The 18,481-nt window shown below is 39.1% G+C and overlaps 1 protein-coding gene across 1 annotated transcript in view; it reads right to left on the reverse strand.

Annotated features, from left to right (window-relative positions):
* Positions 1–655: 655 nt before the first annotated feature.
* The window catches only part of LAMA3 (laminin, alpha 3), a gene marked incomplete at its 5' end in the record, with an annotated part of 108,484 nt that continues 90,658 nt past the window's right edge, over positions 656–18,481 (reverse strand). The window contains 22 exons of the mRNA XM_009074074.1: positions 656–801; positions 981–1,100; positions 1,434–1,527; positions 1,647–1,774; positions 1,915–2,074; positions 2,888–3,028; positions 3,326–3,515; positions 3,924–4,075; positions 4,380–4,524; positions 6,993–7,133; positions 7,948–8,078; positions 8,829–8,969; positions 10,116–10,236; positions 10,584–10,708; positions 11,620–11,739; positions 12,316–12,463; positions 12,912–13,045; positions 13,522–13,684; positions 13,779–13,930; positions 15,045–15,209; positions 16,260–16,402; positions 18,184–18,363. Of these exons, the coding sequence (XP_009072322.1) occupies positions 656–801; positions 981–1,100; positions 1,434–1,527; positions 1,647–1,774; positions 1,915–2,074; positions 2,888–3,028; positions 3,326–3,515; positions 3,924–4,075; positions 4,380–4,524; positions 6,993–7,133; positions 7,948–8,078; positions 8,829–8,969; positions 10,116–10,236; positions 10,584–10,708; positions 11,620–11,739; positions 12,316–12,463; positions 12,912–13,045; positions 13,522–13,684; positions 13,779–13,930; positions 15,045–15,209; positions 16,260–16,402; positions 18,184–18,363 (3,140 nt within the window). The remainder of the gene's footprint in view (positions 802–980; positions 1,101–1,433; positions 1,528–1,646; positions 1,775–1,914; positions 2,075–2,887; positions 3,029–3,325; positions 3,516–3,923; positions 4,076–4,379; positions 4,525–6,992; positions 7,134–7,947; positions 8,079–8,828; positions 8,970–10,115; positions 10,237–10,583; positions 10,709–11,619; positions 11,740–12,315; positions 12,464–12,911; positions 13,046–13,521; positions 13,685–13,778; positions 13,931–15,044; positions 15,210–16,259; positions 16,403–18,183; positions 18,364–18,481) is intronic.

Here is an 18,481-nt window from a genome sequence, read left to right on the forward strand (position 1 = left end):
ATTTGCAAAATGCAAGCAGGATATAGCAGCCTGTAAAAAGCACATAAAAGACACACCAGGTTAAAACAAGCAAACAAGAAAATGAGTGGGTTTCAGAACATCCTGCATTTATTTGGCCCCACAATTCCTAACATTGTAACAAACTCCCAGAGTTTCACTCCTTAAAGTGCTTCAAACTCCATTTATATTATTATTATTATTACTTTAAACATTAATGTACATTTCTGTATAAATGACAATCCAAAAAAAGAGATTTATCTTTTTATAAAATTATATTAATGGATCAAATTTGCTCTCAAGATGACCAACATTAAGGCAAATTTCCAAAATTAAGACACTAGAGCTGCTCAAGTCTAAGCTGTTGTGGGTGAGAGCAGAATTTGGCCCAGTAGGGTATATACAATTATATTTTCTGCACATATTTCAAAAGGCACAACAGATTATCTTGGAAATCAATAACATTTAAAAGGGAGTTTATCAAAGCAAATACTTCTCACTCGCTTTGGCACAGTCCACATCCAGAGGACGCATTTGCTCACTGGCTGTTGAGAATAACCAGCCTGATGGCAGTGACATGGTGATCAGCAAAAGGGGAGTTCACACAGTACTTCAGCAGATCCAACCTGATGGGTGCACGATGACTGGAACAGCAGAATTACTTCACTGAACACCCATGCAAATTCACCATACCATGAATCTCTGAAATCCTCCTGGTGGAGACATGCTTGTCATTGATGTTAATATCTCGAAGGCATCCAGAAAATGGATCTGTAACTGGAATCCACGGGGTGTGCAAATTTGCTACAAAAAGATGAGGTAGAAAGACCAAGTTAATGAGAATTATTTGAAAGAACATAAATTGTTGCAAGGCTTTCAAAAGAGGGGGAATGATATAGGACCTCATGCATGAATGGAACCTTTGTTTCGGAAAGGAAACAAAGCCAGTAGACAGATGAAAAAATAAGAAGCAATAATACTACCTGGAATTTTGCCAAAGTGGAGTGGCAGATGCACACGTCTAGGAGGAGAGGGTCGAAGTCCAGTGGTATAGTTTCTCTCTGTGCCCACCTCTAGCTGCACAGTGTTGTCCTTCTGAGAGACTGCAAAGAAGCAGGGAAATGAGAACTCTTTCACAAGCCCATTAAAGGATCAGCTAGATATGGCACTGTTTTTAAATAGCATCTGTCTTGAAATATAACTCATAGCAAAAAGAGATTATATTTTCATTCAAAGTCAGACTGACACACCTAGGTAGTCTGGGGCTTAACACAGCCCCGCGAAAATCTTATGTAAAGCCTTGAATTAATGTGAGACACTTCCATGGTTCTAAAGAGTGTTCTCAGAATAAACAGAAGTGAAATGATTAGTAACTGTCAGAAGCTACAGTGCTCTGTGCCCACCATCCCTCTGAAGATCTGCTATGTACAACATACCTGCAATGGTATGCCACTGTCCATCAGACAGAGGTTTCTTGGGTGTGACTGATGTCTGGAATTCTCCAGCACCACTATTTCCAGCAGCAATGACCTGTAAAAAAGTTATGTTTTAAGATACTGTGATAAAGAAAAGTGCAGCAGAAAAAGGGCAGAGAAAGGCCCCCGCTGAATGAGGGTAATACATGCAACAGATGCACAGTCTGTACTTACCTTTCCTCCTTCCATGTAAATAGTCAAGTAGTTGTCTCGCTTGCTTCCAGCATGGAGGAGTACACCTGTTGAATGCCTTGGTTGAATGGTAAATACAATCCTAAAATCCAAGCCCATCAGCAAATTACCTGTGGAGAATTAAACAGCAAGTAGAGGAATGGTCATAGCAGGAGATTGATTGGAAACCCACATAGAAATAAATAAAATAATGCATACATGTACACACTGCAGACATAATTCAATATACCATAATCTCTACACATCTTACCAGCGGTGATATATCCTCCTTCATTGAAGAAATGCATCCCTGTGTCCCTGGGAACATCCGGACATGGAAGTACACCGTTTTTTTGCTGAGGTGCACTCATAACTTTTTCATTCACCTTAAAATTCCTCAGGCAACCCTTGAAACTCTTCGTTGGTATATTCTGAAAGGATATTTCAAAACATAAATATTAAAGCATTATGGCAATTTTTTTTAGTAATACTACAAAAAATAATACTAAACATTAGTCCTGCTGGACTGTAGAAAGCCAAATAGTGCTAAAAGCACCTAAACCCCATCGCTGAGGCAGTGAAAAGGTATTCCAAAATTCTAAAATAGAGCTTGAAACATGAAAGTAACAGTTGACTTGGAGTTAATATAACTCCTGCTTGTAGAACAGATACTTCCCAATGATGTATCAAAAAAGACAATGCAACAGGAGTTGCGAAATCCCAAATACATCCTTCCCTTCCAAAGTGCCTGTTTAATCAAATCTGATTTTATAAAATGCCCTGGATCATTAATCATTTTTAAATAGGAAGCAAACATTTCAGAGTAAAATCTAGTTCTACATTCACAATTCCTTAATGAGAATGATTCCTTTGCTTCTCTGCAGATTATTGTTTAGTCCAATGAGGTAAATATTCTATGGGAAGATGGCATTTCTGGAATTACAAACATGACTTTGATCTTCTCTACTTTTAAAGAATGCAATTGAAAATAGTACATGGTTGTCATCAGTATCTCAGCCAGACATGATGAAAATATGGGCCCAGTTGAAGGCTGCATGAACAGGTGAGGAGAAATGAGGTAATGAACAACTGAAAACATCAGTCACAGATGGTGCTCACTCAGTGCTTGGAAATACCCACCCAAACCTTTTCAGCACGGACATCCTGCATATTAACACTTTCACATGTAGCAAGTGCAGCATGGGGAGTGTGTGTGTGTGTGTGTGTGTGTGTGAATTCCTTACCTTTTTTTTCAGTGATGGCAGCCCTCCCACGTAGATTGGTGACCTAATGTTGATGGCAGAATTTGCTGCTAATCTTCTCTGCTGGGCCCTTAGGCCATCGACAACAAGGCGGGCACTCTGCCCATCTATGCTGAAGACCACCTTTCCAGGGTGCAAACATAACAGAGTGAAAACCACAAAGGCCGATGAAACACACCGGAGATTATCTTTGTCTTAATTTTAAGACACCATATTGTTGAAATATATGATCTGAAAGTAACATGCTTGGACCATCAGTCTCAATAAGCTGTCTCATAACAGAGACCTGTCAATCACATGAACTTCCAGGGCATAGGAATTAACTTCAGATGACCAAAATAATATCTTAAAAATTCAATCGGCTGTGTCTGCTCAATGCTAGTTGTGCTTTTGCTACAGCTCCTGTGCCATTCTACTTACCGTGTGCCATTGCCCATCATTGTATTTAATACTGGTTTTGATTTTTACTTGTTTTCCTCCAGAGCCAAGTGAAAAGACAAAACGTCCTTTTGAAATGTGGAGAGATATATAAGAGTCCTCAGAGCTCTCCTCCATGAAAACTATTAATCCTCTTGATGATTGAGTCCGTACATCTACAGAAACATGTAACCTGCAGTGGAAAGTAAGCACATTCAAGTACAGGTCTGTTTTGTTAGTTGTTGCATCCTTTCTGTTCTCCAGAAAAATGTCAGTGAAACTCTATTTGTGAAATGCAGAAAGCCATTTGGGTGGAATCACGGCATTCCACGCTCCCTGCATTTCTGAATGTGAAACAAGCTTGACACATTCAGACTTAAGAATGGGCATCAATATGCAGTGTAACTGTCCACCACAACTGACTCAACCTACTCAGTTTAGGTATAATGTTAGCATAGAAGAAAAATGTCTGAACCTTTAGAACCATCCTTCTGTTATGACCTAAGACATAAGCAAGATGAAATTCCTAATGCTTTGCACCCAAAGATTCAAACAGCTTTGACAATTCAAGTATTAGGAGAAAAGAGAACATTTGTATTACCTGTCTGTAGATGACAGTGGAGAAAACATGTAGGCTATGAAACTTTTGGGGATGCTTCCAAGGAGATATGCTTCACTGCTGACATGTAACTGATTTGGTATAGTGTGGTTTTGTGCATTATCAGCATTCAAATAATCAAGGTATTTTTCATTCTGTGCATGTAAGATGGAATTGAAACATTTACTATGCATGTACATGAAAAAAAACACATTTCAATGCACATATTTAAGAGTTCCCACCTGAGGCAGTCAACAGCCTCCTCTAAATGACAGAGAAGCTGTTGTCATTCTGGACAGATGTGAGTTTAGCATGAAACCCCATCACAGTAAGAACTTGCTTCGGACGTGAGATGGAAGGAAAACAGTAACATCTGAATCTCAGTTCTACAAACTATGGCTGTGCAGACAAAGCCTTGGCATCAATACAGAGCGAAGATGACAGCAACAATAAGCATACCTTGAGCATCTTAGACTGGAGAGGATTTTTATATTCCTTCAGCAGCATTGATTGAAGGTTCTCGTATTTATGGCAAGCTCCAAGGGATACACCAGTCTTTTCAGTATAATTGATGAGATTTTGAACCTCGGGGAGCTGATATGTCCTGGAGTGATGAGAGCAGAAAGTGCTGTGACGCAGCATTCCTTTTGTTTAGTATAATCAGCAATAAGCTGTAAAACTGTGTTCTGTACCAAACAGATTTCTCAGTGACCTGATGTTAAAGTACCGACTTCTATTTTTCAATAAAAATGTAGGTTCAATGCTGTATAAAGTATTTGTATTTGTCCATTTCTTTTTGGCTATGAAAAAGTGCTGATGTTTTTATTCTTGTATTTTGTGCTATTTATTTAAAAAGCACAAACATATCTTGCCATTGAAGAGAGAGAAAAAAAATGACAGCACTTGATTGAATAAGATTTCTGAATCAGACTACAAAACTTTGCTGGTTAATTATGCATAACCAGTGTCAGATCAAGAAAAAATGGCAATATCAGGTCCTGTTCACACAATGATTCCCTCTCTCCTTATATAAGATGCTCTAATGAGGTTTGTTGAGGGGCAAAGCCATCACAACTTCATATGTAGCTTTAGTATTATAGCCAAATTACCAGAAAGACAGACAAAATCAATTCCCTATGTGATAAAGAATAATATCAAGCAATGCTGTAATTTTCTAAGTTGTACACAGCATCTCTAATCAGTAAATTACAAACCATTTTACAACTAGAAAGAGCAACAAAAGCTCCTTGCATCTGGTTGTTTATGAGAAGGGTGGTAGAGTTGGGAGTAGAACCTGAACTTCTTCAATGCAGGTCATACTCCATTCACTTAATCAGACTAGCTACAATATTAACTCTCCTTCAATTTGTGTGGAAATGTCAATCTGCTGAAAGGCAGGAAGGCTCTGCAGAGGAATCTGGACAGGCTGGATAGACAGGCCGAGACCAACAGTACAAGGCTAAACACCACCAGGTGCTGGGTCCTACACTTTGGCCACAATAACCCCATGTGGTGCTACAGGCTGGGGGCAGAGTGGTTGGAAAGCTGTGATCAGTGGAAAAGGACTTGGTGGTGCTGATTGACAGTGACTGAACATGAGCCAGCAGTGTGCCCAAGTGGCCAAGAAGGCCAATGGCATCTTGGCCTGTATCAGAAATGGTGTGGCCAGCAGGACTAGGGAAGTGATTGTCCCTCTGTACTCAGCATTGGTGAGGTCACACCTCAAGTACTGCATCCAATTCTGGGCCCCTCACTACAAGAAAGACCTTGAAGTGCTGGAGTGTGTCTGGAGAAGGGCAACAGTGCTGGTGAAGGGACTGGAGCACAAGTCCTATGAGGAGTAGCTGAGGGAGCTGAGGTTGTTTAACCTGGAGAAAAGGAGGCTTGGGAGTGACCTTAAAACTCTCAACTACCTGAAAGGAGGTTGCAGCACGGTGGGGGTCAGTCTCTTCTCCCAGGCAACTAGCGACAGGACAAGAGGACATAGCCTCAAGCTGCACAAGGAGAGGTTCAGGCTGGACATCAGAAAGGGTTGTTAAACATTGGAACAGGCTGCCCAGAGAGGAGATGGAGTCACCATCCCTGGAGGTGTTTAAGGAAAGACTGGACATAGCATTTAGTGCCATGGTCTAGATGACATGGTGGTGTTAGGTCATAGGTTGGACTTGATGATCTCAGAGGCCTTTTGCAAGTGAATTGACCTGTGATTCTGTGATTTTTGTACTAGAATTAATTTTCCAAATCTGTTTTCTGATGGGGAGGTTAATATATAGGCTAATTCATTGTCTTGCAGTGCTTTAAATGAAGACATAATTTGAGCAACCTGGTCTGGTGGAAGACGTCCCTGCCTGTTGCAGGTGGGAGTAGAACTACATGATCTTTAAAGGTCCCTTCCAATCCAAACCATTCTGTGATTCTATGACAATCAAATCAAAATACTTTTTTTTTTTTGTAAACTCTACACATGTACAAATACTCATCAAAACGTAGCTTACACAAAGTCCCACTGGGATATCATTTGTGGCTCAAGGGATGCTTTTCTCCTAGAAACATATTTATGCCTATTTTTTCTCCTAAATTTTGTCTGTAAGATGTCTCTAATAACCAGACAAACACGTGAATAAAAGAGACAACCTAAATCAGGCACATAATTTCTATACAAATGCTCTCACTTGTTTGTCTAACTGTTTTGGTTCTGTCAGTAGCTTTGCTCCCTTCATTTCCTGGCTCCCTGGGGAGCTATAACAATACAAATCTAGCAGATCTTTTTGGATGCCTTCTTGGAATATTTCCAATTCACTATGTAAAGCTCATTCTTTGGCTAACAGACTACTAAACAGGTATGATTCAGACTAAACTTCCCTCGCATCTGAACGGCAGATTTAATTACAACTCGATACCCTGTATAATAAACCTGAATGAAACAATATTTGAGGGCAACAACCTTATGCATTCATGAAGGCTTCACACATGTAAAAGAAAAGCATTTTAGCAAAAAAGTGATTGTAATACAATTAAAGAAAGAGAACAGGCCAAAATGCATGAAACAAAACTTTTTTTCTGGCCAAATACCTTCTTATAAAGATGTTTGAGATGCAGCCTTCAAAGTTACCTCCACCAAATATTATAGGTAGGTTTGATTCCTCTGAGTTTAATGTCCTGGGAAAGTCAACTGATACTGATGTTGACTGGTTATCAACCAGCAGATATAATCTGAAACAAAGTGAATAAAAATAAGCATGGAATATAAAGAAAAAGATGAAACTAAATTTTATATAGATATACATATACATATATATATATATATATATATAAAACCATTTGACAGATATGTTTTCTTGTTACATTGTAATTATGCTATAGCTTCATTATTTTCCAGGACTTTTTCAGTATATGCTCAATTGACTGCTGTGAAACTGCTTTGTCTTTCCATGCTAGATACCGAGCAAGAGTTGAAGCTTGTACTTCAGTCCTATGGTGAAATCTCGGTCCAATGGAAATTCGCAAAAAACCTCTCATTGACCTAGTACAGACAATATTAAGTTATAATCATCCAAACTTACAGCCATCCATTCAAAACTTTCCACTTCAGCTAACACTTAGGTCCTTTTATGGGTTCAACAGAAATCAGTATGATTTAGGAGCTTTTCAGTAAATTGTCTCTTCTGATGTCTAACAGATCGTTACTGAAAAAACAGACACAGTATTTGCTTCTGCCCTTGTCCTTTAACCATCTGTGTTGCAGAGACACATGTAAAGGTTGCAGTAAGGCGAAGAGCTCCAAAATCTCCAAAGCTCCAGCTAGACAAGTAGTCCAAACATCACAACCCATAAAAGACGTGCATAGTGGGGTAGAGCTGAAACATTACAGGTATCAATGTGCACATTCATAGACCTTCATTATTTGAGTATCCTTTGATAGCAGAGGCCATTTTTAGTCATTTATCCAAAGAATGAGTCCCAAAAACTTTGAATTGTCTTTCTCTGTCCACAACATCTGAAGAATCAGATAAATAACTGGACTCACTTGTTGCCTGTTTTTATTACTGTCACATAATGCATTGACCCATCTTCATATTTCTTTTCCAGTTTGATTTCCTTCTCTTGCATCTTTGCAGTTACAGATCCAGGTGTCAGAAAGACGCTAAGAATATCAGGCTATAAAAGAATTCCACAGAATGATCAGCTAAATGCAAGAGCCTTTAGTTCCTGCTACTGCCATTAATACAGTTCTCAGTGGTTGCTTGTTGGAAACAAATTTTTTTACCCTAAATCTGCATTTCTCAGTCATCTAGTACCAGATGTTACATCAAGTTCTGCACAGTTAGCATAGTTCCTGTTTTAAAATATCTGTGTGCTCTGAATACCAAACAATTCTGTAAAATACTAGTCTATTTTTGCAAAAAGCAGGAGTCAGTTTTGCACTTCTTATATACCTGGTGTGCTCTCACTTTTTAACTTCTACAGCCAGCAAGAATGGGGTTCTGCTTGAACCTCCCCACTTTCTGAGGGATCATAGTCAAAATCTACCCCTTTCCTCTGCACATCTGATCATGGTAGCACTTCTGTGTGGAGAGAATGCCAGTTTTTCCTGAGGAAATTTCCAGCCCACTCTATTAGGCAACAGTTTTCCTACTGGGATGGTGGTGTTAGGTGCATGAGCTACACTGCAGAAGGCTCAAGTTCAAAGCTCAGTTACTTATCAAACTGCATGTTGGCTGAGTGAAGAAGTTGCCAGGATGCTTTTCTCTGGCCTATGACATAAAAGATGCCATGCTTGAATGATGACTGTAATAGCCATTTCTTGCCTTAAAATACAGGAATCTACAGGAGACTTACTATGCAAACTGACATGACTCGTCCAGGGATAAAACCAATCACATATGCTAAGCTGAGCATGTTTCATACCTGTAGATTGTAATTCAAGAGTATTCCCGTTGAAGCCATGGTCTGAAAGCCAAAGCCAACTTGGAAATCCTTGGGAAATGGGAAACCTGCTGCACTCAGGCTCAGTGTTCCTTCCTTGGAGAAAGCTGCAGATCTGACAAGCTGAAAGTAAGATCATAATGCTTTCAGTGATTTCCTTTTTAATCAGAAGAAATGGCAACATAGGAGAACAGCTGCCCTACTCAACACAGTTGTGACTGACTCCAGCCAAAACCAAGCACAAGGCAAACCACAAGCATCACTGTTTCAGTACACAACAGACTGACTGAATTAACTAAGCATTAACTAAGAAACTCTAAAGGAAGGTGAGGCTTGCTGAGTATAATGAGCTGTTCATCTCTAGCTACTCTGGCTTTGAAAGTTTTCACATTTGGGGACATAAAAGTGAGTAGCTGGAGGATTGGTTTGTAACTATGGAGCTGTGCAGATGAGCTACATAACTGAAACTGTGTGAGTCATAGGACCTGGGCCTTTTTGAACAAAACACGTTTTAATACATGAGAAGTTATACAGAGAATGAAGATCAGGTTCTCTGCACAGGGAAATAGCCTGCAAAGAAATCACTCCATGAAACGTTTAGATGCCACAAAAGGAAAGCAAATGAGAACAAACGTTTAGTGCAATACCATAGTAAAAAGGGCAAATGAGATCATGCACCATGTAAGCAGCAGTGAGTAGAATCAGAAGGATAGTTTTTATCTCTCCATGCAGCATTGGCTAAGCCAGCACTGAAACGTCACATTGTCCCATCTCAAAAAGACAAAACTCAAGGGTGTACAGAAAACAATTACAAAACAATCAGATGAGTGGAGCAATAGCCTTATAATGATAGAATTCGGTGGTAGTAATCTGTTACGATCTTTCAAGACAAAAGGTTGAGAGGTCATTTAAATAGGACACATAAGCACCTTGGCAAGAGGAAAGATCTGGAGTAGTATTAACTAACTAAGTATGCTGGCCTAATTGATAACAGCATCTGGAAGCCAGCAAATTTACACAGTAAATAGGAATTCTTAATTGTACACAATATTAAATAAGAGGGTGGACTGTTTGCTGTAACAAGCTATCACAGTAGGGGTGGAGCCTTATTTCTTCCATATCTTCGTACCCAGCCCAGGTTCTTTTATTGCCATCATATGTTAACCAAATATGATTTTTGACCTAAGTAAAACATAATGGTCCAGGTTTTATAGACAAACCAAAGTCTGTGAACTCCAGCAGAAGTTTTTAAGGAACTCTGTTAGTTACCTTCCAGTCATCTGAACATTTCTTGCTGACACCAACAGTCTCATTAAAAACAACAGATGCAGTGGCTGGGTTTTTCACATTCTTCATGCAGCCCCGGAATGGAGGTGTGGATATATTAAAGCTGGTTTGAGGAAGTGGAAGGAAGAAAGAATTCAATAACCTGGTATTTCAAAGCACATACCACTACAGTAGCCTGTAAATGCTGAAAATATAAGAAACTGAAGAAGAGCACAAGAGCAATCTTGTGTACACATACTTCATGCTGATCCACCCCAATTTTCAGGATACACTTCAACAAAGACCTCACCATCAGCTAAAATCACAGATGATGATCATGTACTATACACTTGGGTTTTTATGGCACATAAGATAACCAATATAGAGTGTGAAAGAAATTGTTTAAGGAAAGAGTTTAGATGGAGTTTCCATACAAAGCCTGTGTATTACAGTCTTTTTATAGCTACTCACCGTTCCCGTACAGGAGGTGGGATTCCACCTAGGTAGTACTTAGTGATATCGAAGACACGTATGTTGGCTTTAATATCAGAGCCGAGGCGAACAATATTCTTATTTCGGACAAATAACAAACTAATCTGAAATACAGGAATAATGAGAATTCACCAGGCAGAAACAAAAATCATTTAGCAGATTAAAAGTACTCCCACAGAGCAGGACACAATGGTGGGTTTTTTTGTCTCCCTCCTCTTGTTTACTAGTACTTAAATGCAGGATAACTGCAGTAGTTGAAAGGTACTTTGCAAAGTCTGGGCATTTAGCCAAAGCAGATGCTTAAGGAAAATGTTGCACCATCCAAATATAGGGTGAGGTTTTATTTTCCTCAGAAAGATTGCCCTAAAAATACACCTCACCTAAGATTCAGATATTGCCTTCTATTTGCACCAGAAGATTCAGAAGCTACTGCCTATTACAAAGACTAAGTCAGTCAGCTGGCTGAAGGTAACTTGACCAGTAGGGCATAAAGATTCCTTCAACCCTGAGACTTACACCATTTAGTTAGAAATTTATTAAGGGGAAAAGGGAGAATGAATCAATATGAAAATCAAAAGGTTTTAACAATGTCTTTACAATTTCACTCTGGCAGCACTACAAAAATAGCTGGACTGAAGCTAAGTAGACAAGCAATAACTAAAAAACTACAAAAAAGTAACCTCTATAAAGATCAGCCTGCTCTGATGAAATAAACCCTTAGGTGATGAAAACACCAAGTATTAAACTAATGTCAATAATTTCAATGTACAGAGCTCTTTAAAGCATTGATCCGACAAAAGGTTTTTTTGGTGTTTTTTCTGTTATAACTGAACTTATTTTTAGTAAAGCACAACAGTAGAAAGATTAATTTTTACATGACCAAACTAATTGCCAGTGACTTGATCTCCGCACACAAAAGGAAAAGTCCACAACTAAACTTTACAACAGGATATTTAGTTTCAGCTAATGTGCATTTTTACAAATAATGATCACTTGATTCTTTAAAATTACATACATGTCTATATGTTCCATCATTGACAGTTGCTTTGCCTTCCATTTCTTTTGGAGGTTCAGAGTCAACTTTGTATCTAAAAACTATATGGCCATTTTTAATGAGCACACTGATGAACTGATCCTGCAATAAAGAAAACACCAACACAATTAAACTGCCACAATTCCATATATATTTCACTGTCATGTAAATAATTTTAATGAAGCTATCTAATTTTTTCAAGATAGCTTTTTGAGGAAAGGATAACACAAAGCAGACCAAAACTTACACTAATCAACCATAATTACTTTAAACTATTATAAACAAATCTGGCATCAGCTCCAGGTGTTCTCCATTCCTCCTTTCTTGCCCCCAGTTCTGAATTCTCTGCATGGCCTAATGGAGGAGCTACTTGGAATGATTCATTTCTTAGCCTTGACAAAGTGACTATACAGCAGGCACTGTAGAATCACAGAATATCTCAAGTTGGTAGAGACCCATAAGGATCATAGAGTCAACGCCCTGTTCCTTGTACAACTACCTAAAACTAAACCATATGACACTAAACATACCTCAGAATCTACACATTTTCCAGACAAAAATAACACTTTTAAGCAATTTCCTTAACAGTTATTACTAAATCTAACGTGTTCTTGAATAGGCAAGATTTTGAGAGATGTTCTTTGATCACAAAACAGAGAGAAGCATTCCACAAATTACCATTTTTTCTGCAAAAAACACGATGCCTTCATCTGCAGTAGTTGCAATTGTCTCCTCATATCGTACTGAGCCTGCAGGTTTTTCTTGCAGTACGACACTGGCATACCCAGTGCCCTCAAAATAGCTTTGGTCAGTCTCTTCTTTATACCTGTAACAATTCAATGTCAGGTGTGAATATATGAAAGCAAAAACTACTACCATATGGACTTACTGCCATTATAATTTTAAAAAAGCTTAAGGCCCAAATTCAGATCTAAGCCAAGCAGAGAGAAAACCTTCCACTGGCTTCTATGAGATTCACATATGGTCTTTAGAGAGGAAATCACTAGTGACCTCCTTCTTTGAATTTAATGTCATATTTACTTTATAAAGGAGCTGAGTACATCAGTCCACAAATTGTGTCTGGATTTTATAACATTTAAATCTAAACAGACTGAGATTGGCACAGATGTGAATCATGCCATCCCTGAGGATCTTTTCTAAGGAATGTAATAAGGACCAAGAGTTAGGAAAAAACCACTGGTTTAGCTACAGTGGTTGTTCTCCTGGATATGAAAAGGCAAGAACTGTGAAACGCTTCTGTGTTTATATCATACCTTCTGCAGGGGGTTGCTATAGTGGTATTGAGATTAAATGTCCTCTTGAAGTTGTAAAGGCTGATGATATGCTCATTTAGGCTGTCTAATTCAATGCAACCTTCATAACGAGGGTAGTCGAGACTACGTGGAAGCTGCAAGAGTCATCAAAGCACATTCCATCAACATCAGCTGACAAAAATTTTACATTCATATCTAACTGCCAAGACTTACTGCAAATATTATTAAGACACAGAATAAGACATTAAAAATATATATTAAAATATTATATCCTTGTGTATAATATCCAAACCATCTGATTCCAGCCCAGGAGTGCTGCAGCACAGTTTCAAGTGGAGTCACATGGGTGGACTGGGAACAATACTTAGCAGGGCTGGACTGCTTTCATGCTGTCCTCAGCAGGTGAAATATCATGCTCCCTTCTTTGAGTTTTAGAATACTACAAGCCGGGCAGCTTCTGTAGGAAGTAACATCTCCTTGCATCCCATCTATTTCTACTGACAGGGATAAACTTTTACACATACTTTGAAAGACTGCTAATTCCTGTCCTGTAAGAACAACAGGATGATTAACATGAAATCTCTTTAAAACACTAAGAAAGTCTTTGTACCCTAAAATCTGGTGGGTATCCTCCAACATAAAAGACAACAGTACTGGGATCAAGATTTAGGAGAGTGTCATTGCTGCTCTTGCCTGTACTCATCAGGCTTTCACTCTTTGCAGAAATAGATGTTGCTTCTTTGATGTACTTCAGCTTTGCATACTGGTAAATCCTAAAACCAAAACAGACAGGCAAAATATCACGTCACACTAATAATGTTCATAACAGGTTTTGGAGAAAATTGTTGCGCATTGTGGATTTTATACCTTTCAAACTTAACTTGATCCAAAACAGCTTCCTCAGTTTGGCCTTGAGTCACCAATGACTTCACTCTTATTTCTTCATCACCACTTCCCAGGTTATAGACACAAGTAAGGTGACCATCTTTCACAGCCATACCAATATAGTCCTTGGAAGCCTAAAAATAGCAAAGCAAATAATAATTAATAATTGATTAATGTTAATGAAGGTAAAACACAGCAGCACTTCCTCAGAGACATCGTACTGTGCATGAGTCACAAGAAATCCACCTACCTAATGATGAAAATTCAGTTTATCAGTTCTGGGAAGAAAAATTTCAAATCTCACGTATTGCACTGATTAAATTAATATAGTTATAAGTTAGTTGAAAAGTCATGTGTGGCTTTTATTTTTTTAACAATAGTAGCTCAAATACTTTTCACATTTGTAGCATTCCCCAGCTAAAGCCACGAAATCATGATACCTTTACTGAAAATTGGACTAAACATCTGTGAAATAAAAAACAATGTTCAGAACAACACTCAGAGAAGGACAATTGTGCCTACTGAGGTGACTGTGAGCGGTACTTTACAAAAAAATTCACATTTTATTTCTTCAACATACCGCATTTCAGAAGTGACAATTAAAATGCTGTCAATGAGTATCATGGCCAGTTATTCAGGGGATAAAAAGGTGAAACCCAGTGTAGAACAACTACCTTCAAACAGCTTTCTGTGTATGCACAAGACTCACTACAGACACAGGTAACAAGACTTAAAAATGTAGTTAGGAGCCAAATGCAGGAAATTTTTTAAATGTTTGATGGTGCTTGAGCAAGGCTGAATGCAAAAGCAGGTCTGCATCATCCCACATATTCAGAAGAGAAAGAAATTAAAGAACCGAGGGACTGAATTTTAAAACTGAAGTGACCTTTTTTCATTAACCAACAGTGAAACTCACAGTGACTTATACTGTGAAAAGAGTCAAAGTTCTGAGGCAGGAGTTGGCCTGAGTTTGCACTGACTGCTGCAGAAACTGTCAGTTCTGACAAGACTGTGTGATGGTATCCATGATGGAAAAGTAAATTCCAAAGGAACAAAACAGGAAACCATCAAAGTGCAAAGCAGTCAGCCACCTGACAAGTTACTTTGGCAGTGAAGGAATGAACTAAACACTTCTGCTGCCACACAACAGCAATAGGCCAACATTAGCTACAAACTTAAGTCAAAATAGGTGATTTCCCATCCGTTTCTCAAAGCATGTTGTCTGATTAAATATCAAAATATACCTACATCTTTATTACCCAGGTACAGTACAAACTTATTTGATATTCTCTGGGAGTCCTCAGGTATTTGGAGGAATAAAGAAAGTGAAGTATAGCCTTTCAGATCTTCAAGGTTGCTCGGAGGTCGAACCTCTACACCAGAGTTGCCATCGAACTTCATAGGAATAGCAACCTGGTGAGAAAAACATAATTCAGTACATTATAATAATCTATTAGTACTATTCTTACTTCACTGTTCTGCTTAATTGCAAAGTAACCTGTTACACATCCTAGACATGTTACAGCCATCAATTACTACAGTTTTGGACTCTGATCCTACCAAACAATTATGAAATAGACTGGATAATACAGTAGTCTGCATTATCAATACTTATCACTTAGCACTTTTTATTCCAGACATCAATCAATCCTTACAGTGCCTCTGTCAAGTAACTGTTACCCTCAGTACACAGACAGAGAAGGATATGCCCTGCAGCTCCAAAGAGCAAGCCTATGAATTATTTAGATGTGTATATACAGATCCTGATGCTTCACTTAGCTGGACCTGACTGTCTGCTGGGAATTATAACAAAATTCTGATATTATAAAGACACATCCTACTACAGCTGTTTACACCATGATCACAGATTCCTCATTCATTTTAACTGTTGCTTATTTGTGATGACCTCAGGGATGTTTCTTAGGGACCTGAGACCATGCTATCCCTTCAGCAATTACAGCAGTTGCTTAAATGGACAAAGGGCAGTATAATATGAGGATGCCAGTAGTCAACTTCTAACATCTTGGGGCACATGGAGAAATGAGACCACAGGGCTACACAACCTTGTTGTCAGTGTCAACATTCAGTTGGCCACGTGTGGGTGGAGAGCCCTGCCTCTAAGCTACAGAGCCAACTCTATCCCTGCTGCCAAAACCATCACAATGTACCTTGGAAGGCAAGAGGCTGTTGTACAAATAAGCATTACAGACATGCCCTGGGAACAAAAAAAAACCTACAGGAGAAAGATGTAGCAGTATGCTACTGCATCCACTCATTTTTATGTACAATTTATTATGCTTCCCATCAGCACAGTTACTTTAATTGCTAGGTGGTAATGTGGAATTAAACTTATGTCTGGTCTTTCACACACACTTTAACAAAATGACCTAGAAAGAGGAACAAAAGTACTGTTGTGTGTCCAAACCACTAAGGTCAAGCATGATTGCATTACTCAGGACAGACCTTATTTGCAGCATCTCTTGCCTGCTGAATCAGCTCTCTTATGCGATGTATGTTCTCAGAGATGTTGCTTATTGGCATCAGCTGTTGGTTAATACTCTTGATCTTGTTAAACAGAGCTGGAAGTTGTGCAGACAAATTTGTTACTGCAATGAAAGAAAAAAAAGCCATTGATATTAGAAAAAGAGGAGAAAACAAGATGCAAAAATAAGGTATCATTACACTGTTATCAGAAAAGAACTTGGCAGGGCGATGACAGAACTCCTTTCACTAGTCCTACAGTATTAGGAAGCTCTCACTAAAACTAGCAGTTTATACAGAGTTAATTGTACTCCTGAAATTTGTAGCCAAAGGTATTTGCAGAAGCAGTCAGGATCAGCACTTCCAAAAATGTCTTAAAGGTCCAGAAAAAAAAAGTTTTAATAGAACAGAGATGTGGTCTCTAACATTATTATCCAGTGACTGTGGATGCTAGGGGAGGATGAGGATAGCAGGCAGGGGTCCAGCTTATGTACATTCCCTGGGTAGCATATCCTGCTGCCATTGTCAGAGAGTGAATACTGGGGTAGACAGACTGAGCAGGGCATGTCTTATATTCTTGTGTCAGGGCTGCTAGTCAGCATAATTTAGTAGTGAGCCTTATAGCATCTGGGCAGGTTTATTTCAGGAGAAAAGGAAATACTAGGAGAATTTCAACTTTCATTGAAACAGGAAAAGATTTTTCATCTCCTGTGACTGAAAAAAAAAAAAAGCCTGAAAGTATTAGTACACTGTAACCCTATAATGCAGACGGCAAATAAATTTTTTTTGCAAATATGACTTCTAAGCTGGTCTTCTAACTGCAGGGATGGCTTACAACTCTGCAATAACATGCCAGGCTAGCTCTCATATTTATCTTACTTAAAATGTTTTCCTCTCACTTGACTTTATCAAATAAAGCTGAAGAAAAGATGAAAAACAAAGTCGTTTGGGATTGTGATTGCCCCTTATTTTGTATTTAGCACAGGCTCTATGCAATTCATTTCACTTAATTTCACATAACAGCCATCTAGCCTAAGCTAATTCTCTAGGTCCCTTCTATAGTCAGTGTAGTAGAAAATCACAGGACCACAGAGTAGCTGAGGTTGAATGGGACCTCTGGAGGTTATCTTGTCCAACCCGTGTTCAAGAAGAGCCACAAGTTAGTAGCCCAGAATCATGTCTAGATAGCTTTTGAATATTCCCCGGGATGGAAATTCCACAGCCTCTCTGGGGAACCTGTGCCAGTGCTTCAGCCATGCTCATAGTGAAAGAAGTGTTTTGTGATGTTCAGAGGGAACCTCCCATGTTTTACCCAAAGGGCACATTGCTGGCTCATCTTCAACTTGGTGCACACCAGAACCCCCGGGTCCTTTTCTATAAAGCTTCTTTCAAGCTTGGCCACCTGCTCAACATACACTGGTTCATGGGGTTATTTTTCTTCAGGTGCAAGACTTCTACTTGTTGAACTTTATGAGGTTCCTGTCAGTCCATTTCCACAGCCTGTTGAAGCTAGTTTGAATGGCAGCACGACCCTCTGGTGTATCAGCCACACCTTCCAATTCTGTGACATGCAGCAAACTTGCTGAGGGTACACTCTGCCCCAACATCCAGATCATTATTGAAGATGTTAAACAGGATCGGACCCTGTACTGAACCCTGCGCTACCCTGCTAGCCACTGGCCTCCAAGTCTTCAGAAACCAGTCATGGTGCCAGCTTTTAACATTTACCACAGGATGGCCTGAGTCACCTTCTGCTGTGCCTGTCCCTTTCTACTGGCAAAAAAGGAAGCTCAGAATACTACCTTAGGCTATGTGACTAACTTTTGAATGACTAAAACCTCTGCTGCAAAACTGACCATGTTCAGCTATTAGTGATTTGGCAGGTCCCACATAGCACCTGCAATACCTGAATTGTTTGCCTCTATCAGTGCTTTCCTGAACCCAGCAGTCTGAGCGCCTCCGTAAGTACTCTTAATTTTTTCCACATCTGTTTGAATTGGAAGAAGTTCATCCAACACATTAGCTGTGGTATTCTTAGCACTTTCTACCACATTTTTTGCACTGGTGATGATGCTGGTGACGTCATCTGAAAAACACAGAAATGCATGTGCAGATTCTTATTGCAATAAATGGCAGCAGAACAGAAGTGATCACTAAGTAACTAACCTCTGTTTATCCCTCTGAGATTATTCTGAACAGTGGAA

Source organism: Acanthisitta chloris, unplaced genomic scaffold (assembly GCF_000695815.1).
Source record: "Acanthisitta chloris isolate BGI_N310 unplaced genomic scaffold, ASM69581v1 scaffold25014, whole genome shotgun sequence".
Taxonomy (NCBI): Eukaryota; Metazoa; Chordata; class Aves; order Passeriformes; family Acanthisittidae; genus Acanthisitta; species Acanthisitta chloris.